This window comes from Rhinopithecus bieti, unplaced genomic scaffold, assembly GCF_001698545.2.
Source record: "Rhinopithecus bieti isolate Rb0 unplaced genomic scaffold, ASM169854v2 scaffold_2453, whole genome shotgun sequence".
NCBI lineage: Eukaryota > Metazoa > Chordata > Mammalia > Primates > Cercopithecidae > Rhinopithecus > Rhinopithecus bieti.
Window position 1 is genome coordinate 6,544,646 of NW_016804447.1, and position 11,212 is coordinate 6,555,857.

The 11,212-nt window shown below is 34.3% G+C and overlaps 1 protein-coding gene across 1 annotated transcript in view; it reads left to right on the plus strand.

The window, feature by feature from the left end:
* DNAJC13 (DnaJ heat shock protein family (Hsp40) member C13) overlaps window positions 1-11,212 on the plus strand; it is a 120,705-nt gene that overhangs the window by 19,407 nt on the left and 90,086 nt on the right. The window contains 1 exon segment of the mRNA XM_017868346.1: window positions 10,365-10,465. Within this exon segment, the coding sequence (XP_017723835.1) occupies window positions 10,365-10,465 (101 nt within the window).

Genomic DNA, 11,212 nt, shown 5'->3' on the forward strand with positions numbered 1-11,212 from the left:
TCTTTTTAATTAAAAAAAATTTTTTTTTTTTTATTTTTTTTTTTTTTTTTTTTTTTTTTTGAGATAGTCTCACTCTGTTGCCCAGGCTAGAGTGCTGATTTCGGCTCACTGCAACCTCCACCTCATGGGTCCAAGTAATTCTCCTGCCTCCGTCTCCTGAGTAGCTGGGATTACAGGCACATGTCACCACGCCTGGCTAATTTTTGTATTTTTAGTAGAGACAGGGTTTCACCATGTTGACCAGGCTGGTCTCAAACTCCTGACCTCAAGTAATCCACCTGCCTCAGCCTCCCGAAGTGCTGGGATTACAGGTGTGAGCCACTGCACCTGGCCAAGTCATTTATTCACTTTTAAATTAGGTTGTCTTATTCCTGAATTGTGAGAGTTCTTTATATATTCTGAATAAAAGTTCCTTGTATATGATTTGCAAATATTTTCTCCAATTCTTCAGGTTTTTTTACTTTCTTGATGGTATTGTTTGGAGCACAAAGCTTTTAATTTTGATGAAATCAATTTATCAATTGTTTCTTTTGCCATTTGTGCTTTTGGTAATCTAAAAAGCCATTACCTAATTCAAGCTAACGAAGATTTACTTCTTCTTTTCTTCTAAGAGCTGTATAACTTTAATTGCGTTAATTTTTGTATTTGGTGTGAAGTAGGGTTCTAAATTCATTCCTTTGCATGTGAATATCCAGTTGTGCCAGCATCATTTGTTGAAAAAACTGTTCTTTCCACTTGAATTGTTTGAACGCCCCTGTCAAGAATCAATTTACTGTGACTGTAAGAATTAATTCCTGGACTCATAATTCTGTTCCGTTTATCCTATATGCCTAACCTTATGCCCATACCATATTGTTTTGATTACTATAGCTTTGTGCTGTTTTGAAACTTAGAAATATGAGTCTCTGAATTTTTTTTCTTTCAGTATTATTTTGGGTATTCCTGGTCTCTTGCATTTCCAAATAAATTTTAGAGTCAGTTGTTAATTTTTTTAAAAAGACAGCTGCCCAGCCTGACCAACATGATGAAATCCTGTCTACCAAAAATTACAAAAATTAGCTGGGCATGGCGGCACACACCTTTAGTCCTAGCTACTTGGGAAGCTGAGGTGGGTTGTACCTTGGAGGTGGAGACTGCGGTGAACAGAGATCATGCCATTGTACTCCAGCCTGGGTGATAGAGTGAGACCCTGTCTCAAAAAAAAAAAAAAGCTGACAGTTTGGTAGCCATTACATTGAATCTGTAGATCTGTTAGTGGAGTGTTGCCATCTTAACAGCATTGTCTTCTGATTCATGAACATATAGGTGTTTTCATTTATTTACATCTTTTAAAATTTCTTTCAACAATGTTCTGTTGATTTCAGTGTATACACCTTGAATCTTAACTTCTCTCTGAAAGAGTTTACATTTTCCAGATGGTGATAGTTATCATTTCATTGGGTTATATACATTATTAAATGGCACTGAGACTTTTTATTATACTTACCTATTTTATACGGCCAAGTCTAATCTAGGTTTAAAGTACTCCTCAGCAGTGTTAATGTAAAAAATAAATGGCCAACATTAAAAATTTTCTGTTGTTTCAGAATAGTTAATTGAACCTTGTGTCTAGAAACATGTCTATGTACAACAAATTTTTTATGTGATTTTTGGGATTTAGGGCCTGAGTTTTTAGAGCCTCCATGCCTATTTCTGTGTTGCTAACCTAGACCCAGCATTTCAGAAAGATGTTATTGATTGTGGTAGTAAAGATGCATAAATATTTTTTCTTCTCTTCATATGACAAAAGTAAAGATAACCTCTCCAGGTAGTCCCCTTGAAGATATTTGTGTGACCCATTTCTGTTACCTTTGTAGTAGTTTTCATTATACCTCAGCTGATAGCTGCTGAATGCCTTTATTTAGGGTCTGTTCATCATTGGTGTGGATGCCTTAGCTGGCAAATTAGCTTCTTCTACACTTTTCATTTTTCCAACTTGTATAGACATCACATAATTATATGTTTATTCTGGGAGGAGCAAGAAAAGGAGAGTAGATTCAGGGGGGAAGGCACTTTTATGAAGGAGAAAAATTTCTTTTTTGACCTAAGTAAGCCATTTCAGAGAGGAAGGAAGGTTCAGATGTTTCAGTTAAAGCAGAAGTGCAGATTCACTATGGAAAACTTCAGAGCGATATTCAAGGTACAGGTTCTTAATTTTTTCTGGATAAAAATTTATAAGTAAAATCTACCTGTGGATCACCTTAATATTGCATACATTAATTGTAGCAAATGCTCTGAATTTAGAGTACCATTTTTGTATCTAAACAGGATTTTCACCTCAATGCATTAGGATGTGTAATGATCAAGTCTATGAAATTTAATAACAAGCTCACTACATTCATAGTCTCTGTAATAACTGGATACAGGAAATTGAGAGAAGTCCTGAGGGAAAGGAAAGCTGGTGAATTTCTCATACCTTTCTTATATGTAGGAATGGAGTTCTATAAGAGAAAAGATACCTTTTTCTTTTGCTGCCTGGCATTTACACACCCCACCAATCCTCATAACCTCCAGGAATCCTGAGGGTTTTTTTTTTTTTTTCCTTGCTCTTGACCCTGCCAGTCTTTAAACTTAAGATGAGCTATCATTAATTATTTTGTGTTTTCTTTGTCTAATGTTTTGTGACTATTATCAGGCAACCTGGGACTTGAACATCTTTCACCTAGAATTGCAAATTGGATCACGTCTCCTTTATCGGAATCTTATGTTTTACACACAATGTTGTGTTCAAAGCTAGCTCCATCTGAGCTGGAAAAGATGGACATTGCATCATGGATTTTAAGGCCTTAAAATACTACATTTCATGGGTTGCCCTTTTATTTGTTCTGAAAACTTTTTCAGAACAATTTTGCAGAGTATGTCCTATCCATTTCTTCTTTTTCTTTTCTGAGGAATACGACTTTTTATCTGAATGAGCCCTCCTCGGTGAAACTGATGTTTCAAGTGAAGTTTTCACCACAGAGTATCCTGGCAATACAACCAGATGAACGATCAGTTTGCCCATTAATTTTGTTCTTTGTTTTGAATATGAATACACTAAAGCAGTCATGGACCAGGCGCAGTGGCTCATGACTGTAATCCCAGCACTTTGGGAGGTCAAGGCTGGAGGATCACTTGAGGTCAAGGGTTCAAAATCAGCCTGACCAACGTTGTGAAATCCCATCTCTACTAAAAACACAAAAATTATCTGGTGTGGTGGCACACGCGTGTAGTCCCAGCTACTCAGGAGGTTGAGGTGGGAGAATCGCTTGAACCCAGGAGGCAGAGGTTGCAGTGAACTGAGATTACGCAACTACACTCCATCCTGGGCAACAGAGCTAGATTCCATCTCAAAAAAAAAAAAAAAAAAAAAAAAAGCAGTTATGGCTACTTTAAAACATAAATATACTAATTATAATTTGTTCGGTTATTCTACTGGAGTTTTGGGTTTCCCCACTCTTAGTCAACTAGTGAAATAATAGCTATAGGAATAGCTTACATTTATTGACTGTTATACTCATTAGCCAGGCACATAAGTGCCAAGTACTTTACATCGATTATTTCTTTTCTCACATTATGAAGTAGATATACAGTCATGTACTATATAACATTTCAGTCAATGATGGACTGCATCTATGATGATCCCATATGTTTAGATACACAGATATTTACCATTGTGTTATAGCTGCTTACAGTGTTCAGTACAGGAACATGTTGTACACCGGGAGCAATAAGCTATACCATGTAGCCTAGGAGTGTAGCAGGCTATACCATCTAGGTTTGTGTAAGTACAAAACTAGTAAGCACAGAATTTTGAGAAGAACTCTTTGATAGTCACATAATGATGAAGTCACCTAATGACGCATTCTTAGAATCGATTCCCATAGTTAAGCAATGCATGACTGTATGTATTATCTACACCTTTCAGTCAGGGAAACCAAAGCTTAAAGAGGTTAAGGAAGTTATCAGAGAAAACACAGCTAGTGAGTAGTCCAGGCAGTGTGGGTTGAGTTGGTGTGCTTAACCATTAAGGTGTAGTGCCTCCTTTACCAGTGCTGACCATTAATCTCCTAAGAAATGTTGTAGGTCAGTTATCCTTAATTTCATTATTAGATGGACTAAAATTTTAGTTCAAGTTACTGAATTCTCAAGCTTTTAATGATAAAAGGAAAAGTCCTGGGTTCCATGAGGATCCTAAAGGCTTTGAGAAATTGGTGGCCAAAACTTGTTTTAAAATGGCCAAGGGAACTAGGATATTCAGCCTAGGAAAAAGAATTCAAATGGAAGGTCTGACTGGCAGAAGAATTAGGTATGCTCTGTGTGCAGCTGAAAGACAGAACTTGGGCCAGCAGGTGAAATTTGTGGGGAAGTAGATGTTGGCTTAGTTCTAGGGAACAGTTGTCAATATCTACAATACTGGGACATGAATAGAATTGCTTTCAGGGAAGGTTTGTTAGTTCCCTTGCATCAGCCAGTAGTGAACAATTATAACTAGCCAACCTTGCCTACGATATTATAAAGGTTTTTGCTGTGTGTTATGAGGTCTAGAGTCTGTAACATAAACGCTGTCTTCTAACTTTGAATAGCTCTCTTTGGCTTCTTTAAAGCCTGTTTGCATAGATTCTCCACTGAAGATGATTGAGGATCTTGAACTTTAAAAGTAATACATGTATACAAGAATTTTCTGATGTCAAGAATTTGATTGAGAACGACTATTTTATAGTAAACATAAACTTTCTCAGTTTACAAAAATGTTGAATTTTCTCTATTATAACACTGCATTACATGGATTTTCGGTGCAGAAGAGTATAATGGATGTTATGATGGTGACCAGTATTTTTGTAGTATCTCTGTTGGCACTATTTGACATACCTAATTGATAGAAGCTAGTTAAATATTCGAGTCAGAAATTAACTTTCAGACAACAACAAGAATCTTAGCTCTTATTACTTTGAAGTTTATTTCAGAAGTCTGAATTAGATAACTAATAAAATGTTGGGAGGAAACTAAATCTTTAAAGGACTCTTAATCACTGCCATATTGTTGAACCCAGCACAGTGTCAGATACCCATTTAATCCATTATAGTACCTAATACAGTATCTGACCTAACACATTGGTTTCTTTTTTATTTTGCCTAAAGAAAACATGTAAAAAAAAGTTATAAAATACCTTATGTAAAAAAAAAAAGCTATAAAATACCATATGTAAAAAAAAAAAAATCATGTTATAAAAAATTTGTTGGATTTTTTTTTTTTTCTTTTCCCCAAGATGGAGTCTACCATCTTGCCCAGGCTGGTCTCAGGGCTCAAGCCATCCTCCTGCCTCAGCCGCTCAATGTGCTGAGATTACAGGCGTGAGCCACTGTACCTGGCCAAAGAAATTATTTAAAAGAGGAAAGCAGTATTCATAAGTACTAGAAAATTTAAGAATGCTTGTAACATTTTTATTTTCAGGAATTAAAATAATTTAGAAGTTTTTTTTTTTTGAGACGGAGTCTCGCTCTGTCGCCCAGGCTGGAGTGCAGTGGCCCAGCCAATTTAGAAGTGTTTTAATATAAATTAATATAAATTTAATCTGTTAAAAAAAATAAGCATCACCTTATCAAATCCAAAGCTTGATTACATCCCCAGCTTTTGCCTCAGTGGTCTTCCTGTTCAGACGATCTTATCTCCACCAATACTATCATTAGCACATTTTTTTTTGCTTATTCTTTATCACCAATTGCAGGGGGAGTAAAATGCCCCATAGATAAAGCAATTGCCTCAAACACTTGTATTTCTTTAAGCGGCATTTGTTTCCTGATTCTAAATAACATTACACCTAATGGTAACATAAATTATGTTTGATAATGTATTGTATTACAATAAGTCTGTGAATTGTGATAACTTAAGAAATACCTACTTCTTGTAGGCATTTAATGATGTAAGTTTAGTCCCTGAATAAAAAGAAAACAGGTGCAGTAGGTAAAGCCAATAATGAATATTAATTTTTCATTTGGGGGGCAAAGGTCTGTAATATTTTTTCACATCATGTATATGGTATGTGTCATAAATGTCTCATATTCTGTTGACTTCAGTCTTGTTAAATTTTATATGGCTGTATTTTTCTAATTTTAGTATGATAATTTTAAGAATTAGCCAATAAATTCATCGCAAACTCAGAACAGCAAATTAAATTGTCATTTATAAATGGCAATATTTTCTCAGCCAATAAAATGAATATTTTCGTCATAAAATATGAACTTAGCCTTTTCTGATGTTCTATGAATTTAAAATTGGTGTAAAATTACTTGCTGTCTGACATCCTGCTTTAAAGGCAAGAGCAGGCTAATAATTCATAGTGACATTTTTGGATAAATTGTTTTATTTAGCTATTAAGCATTTATTGAGTATATACTGTAGTCAATGCTGGGTACTATGGTAGGAGTCAGCCTCAAAGATGAAGACTTGTGCCTCCCTGAATCCATGGACTCTTTGTCTGTTCTTTGACTTGGGACACTGTTGACTTAGTAAAAGATAAAAATCTTCTATTTTTTATTTTTCTTGAGATGGAGTCTCACCCAGGCTGGAATGCAGTGGTATGATCTTGGCTCACTGCAGCCTCCACCTCCCCCATTCAAGCAATTCTCCTGCCTCAGCCTCTTGAGTAGCTGGGATTACAGGCACCCACCATCACGCCTGGCTAATTTTTGTATTTTTAGTAGAGAGGGGTTTTCCCCATGTTGACCAGGCTGGTCTCAAATTCCTGACCTCAAGTGATCCTCCTGCCTCGGCCTCCCAAAGTGCTGGCATTACAGGTGTGAGTCATCATGCTCTGCTGATAAAAATATTTTAGCTGTAAATGTTGTGACTAATTTTCCATACATGTGAGACATTTTAGAGATTTTCATCTCTATCTGTTATCCAAGGAGGCTTTTTTGGTAATCTTTGGAAGTTCAAGTTTGCTTATAAAGATGTCTTAAATGACATAGAAATAATTGCCCCATCCTTAAGCGGAAGTTCAATAGCCACTCTTAAAAGAGGAGTGGCATGGGGAGTACTTACGGAAGGGAATGCAGAGGGGAAGGGAATTCTCTTAGGATTTTTTTTTTTTTGTAGCTTTCTTAGGATGGCTTTAGAGCTCAGTATTTATCTGAAAGATAGCTGTGAGTTTACTAGTTATGACAGTACTCTGCTGGATCTAGTGTGTATACAACTCCAGGATCCTTTTGCTGAAGGATCCAGAATGTGATCTCTTCAATATGGTAGCCACTAACTACATGTGGCTATTTAAAGTATTTAACTTTAAATAAAATGTAAAATTCAGTTGCCTTAGCCACACTTCAAGTGCTCAATAGGTACACCTGGCTCATTGCTACCTTATTGCAGGGGCCCCCAAGCCCAAGTTTTTGGCCTCTTAAGACCTGGGCCCCACAACAGGAGGTAGGCGGTGGGCAAGCGAGCAAGCAGTACCGCCTGAGCTCCACCTCCTGCACATGAGAGGAATCTAGATTGTGCGCTCCTTATGATAATCTAACTCATGCCTGACGATCTGAGGTAGAACACTTTTATCCTGAAGCCATCTCCCTGCCCTGTCCATGGAAAAATTGTCTTCCACAAAGCTGGTCCCTGGTGACAAAAAGGTTGGGAACTGCTTCGTTATTGGACAGTGGAAATTTGCCATATCAGAAACTGTCTTATTGGACAATATAGGTCTAAAATATTGTCATCTCAAAGAATTTTGACAGTATGATCTAGATGACAGAATTATATGAGAAAGATATTACAAGAGGCTTAGGTGTGGTAGAGAAGATTGGTGTAAGATTGAAAAGGAGATTTTCTTAGCCAATCCTCTAAGACTGTACATGACACCAGCAGTTACATTTGGAACATTTCAGGCATTCTTTCACTTTTTGCTCCCAGAATAAAATAAACAAATTCTGTTGTTTTATTTCAGGATTATAAGCATTTTCATGTTTGACTTTAAAGGTGATTCTGAAAAATAGTTTGTGAATTCACATCTCTTATCACACATTTGATTTCATTGTGCAGCTTTTAAGTCAGATTGAGCAAAATCTTACTTGTTTGTTTTAGTTCCTATTAATTGACAAAGACTTTGAAGTTTTGAGACTTTTAAGCTCTTTAGATAGCTTGTTTACTTCACCAGTCCCCTAACCCTCACTCCACTTTAAAAAGAAGCAAATGACTGCTTTTTTGTTAGAGGGAAGTGCTGTAATTCTTTAGTTTCTCACTCTACTTTGGACATGTAGAATTAGGAAAAAAAGCATTTATAATGTAGCAATACTTTTTTATATGGATATGTGGTAAAGATTACTAAAATTGATCATTTCCTTTGTAATTTTTATAATATACTGATTTTAAAAATAGACAAGAAAAAAATGATCGATTTTATAAATCTTTACCACATATCCATATAAAAATTTAAAAATTTCGTATTAAAATACAAATAGATATTTCAATAAATATAACCAATAGCTTTTTCTAATATTGAAGTGTTTACGTAATTGGTCACGGTGTATTACTATTTTAAAATGTGACTTGATTGGTATTGCTAATATTAACTTTGAAAATAGATTTGTGGGGTTTTTTTCTTATTGTATTGTCTTTTCAGATTTTAGTAGTATTGAAAGAATTGAGAAGCTGCCTTTACTCAGTTATCGGCAACAATTTAAGAAGCATGGGAGTTACTTGGTCCTCTTAGGTTTCTTCTGCCTTGAAATCATTTGAGCCTGGTGCTTTTGGAGGATGTAATTCTTTGCAGCTTTCTTAAATTCTTCCATATAAAGGTTGATTTATTCTTAATTTTCAAATTTGTCAGCATAGAGTTATACACAACATTTTAAAAAACTTTTGTCTGTATGGTTGTGTGAATTATTTGTTTTCCTAAATTTTGTTTTATATATACTAATGTTTTATCCATTTTAATATTTTATTTCCAAAGAACTATTTTGCTTTAAATAAATTTTTCTAATTCAATTTCCTTTTATGATTATGAATTCCTCTCTCTTCTGAAGGATTACTGATACCCAAATGTATTTTCTCCTTCAAATATGTTACTTGAAGGAAAGGAAATGAAGTGAGAAGTGAAAACTGCTTGTTTGTGGTATANACATATCCATATAAAAATTTAAAAATCTCGTATTAAAATACAAATAGATATTTCAATAAATATAACCAATAGATTTTTCTAATATTGAAGTGTTTACGTAATTGGTCACGGTGTATTACTATTTTAAAATGTGACTTGATTGGTATTGCTAATATTAACTTTGAAAATAGATTTGTGGGGTTTTTTTCTTATTGTATTGTCTTTTCAGATTTTAGTAGTATTGAAAGAATTGAGAAGCTGCCTTTACTCAGTTATCGGCAACAATTTAAGAAGCATGGGAGTTACTTGGTCCTCTTAGGTTTCTTCTGCCTTGAAATCATTTGAGCCTGGTGCTTTTGGAGGATGTAATTCTTTGCAGCTTTCTTAAATTCTTCCATATAAAGGTTGATTTATTCTTAATTTTCAAATTTGTCAGCATAGAGTTATACACAACATTTTAAAAAACTTTTGTCTGTATGGTTGTGTGAATTATTTGTTTTCCTAAATTTTGTTTTATATATACTAATGTTTTATCCATTTTAATATTTTATTTCCAAAGAACTATTTTGCTTTAAATAAATTTTTCTAATTCAATTTCCTTTTATGATTATGAATTCCTCTCTCTTCTGAAGGATTACTGATACCCAAATGTATTTTCTCCTTCAAATATGTTACTTGAAGGAAAGGAAATGAAGTGAGAAGTGAAAACTGCTTGTTTGTGGTATAGGCTTCCTACTTCTATAAAATTGCAACACTGAAATGTAATAGGTAGTTGCTTAAGTAGAAACTATTAAGATTCCAGGATATGGCTGTGTTCCAGGATATGGACTGACCAGTTGCCCCAGGCCATAGCTTTTCCTTCCTTTCCGAATGGCTTTGTTGTAAGGGTGTTTTGAAAGCATTGGTATGTAGTGTCTTTTTTTTAAAATAAAAGTTTCCCATTTAGAATCTTTCAGCATCCTCAGCTGATGCTTTCCCAACTTAATTTATACTAGCAACACACAAGGTTGCTTGCATGTAAGTCATACTTTTCTACTTAGATATGTTAATAGTTCACAGTAAAATGAGTGGGTGGGTTTTTATAAAATAACATTTTAGAACATTTAAAAAGGTGAGAATATATAGCTAAGCTACATTAGTCACCATTAATCAACTAACACATTTCTGTGTATTTATTGAAATGTTTTGTGTTATATATTTTCTTATAAAATATCTTTTTGTTTAACACTAAATTTAAGCACTTGTTTTCCTTTTGTAGGTATAAGCGTGTCTTTTCAGTTGGAACTCATGCGATTACTACATATAATCCCAATACCTTAGAAGTAACAAATCAGGTAATCCTGTTAGAAGCTGTTAGGTGTTTGTATGAACTCCCTTTGAATTTTAAAAGCCAGGCTGTGACCCATTACCCTCCCTTAAATCAGTACTTTAAGATAGAAATGTCAACTCTGAAAGAGATTGATGTGCTTATGTAATACTCTGATTTGGGGATCCAAAATAATAAATAAAGAGGAGGGGGAGAATACGCTTATTTCTCGGTTCTCAAGGGTATAACTTGAAGTTACTATTAGTTGTGGCCACCTCCTTTATGTACGATTAGTAGTTTAGTTCTCTATAATTTTAAAGGCTTATACTTTTACTGTAATAAAAACATATGTAAGTCATGAGTCCAGTTGGTATAAAATACTTGTCATGGAAGTAGGATTATGTGTGTATAAAGGCAAGAGTAACCTGAACATTTGTAAGAAAACATATTCAAAATTATTCTGGCCTGTTTTAATTCCAAATTAGGCATGTTTCACAAACTTATTAACAAATTTATAAGTAATCATAAAATTTCACTTCCCAGTTCTTGTCACTTTTAATTTTAATTTCTTTGGATTAATGTCATCATTAAAATAAGAATGCATATTGAATTTTCTGACTACCTTTAAAAGAATTTCTTTATAGAATTACTATAAGACACAACTTCTAGACCTCTATTTTGTAAAATTTTGCTGATTTAATCAGTGATTATGAAATTAAAGTGACAAAAATAAGCATTACATTTTACTGTGTTATAGTAGCACCAGTCAAAATAACTTTTTTTTTTTTTTTTTTTTTTTA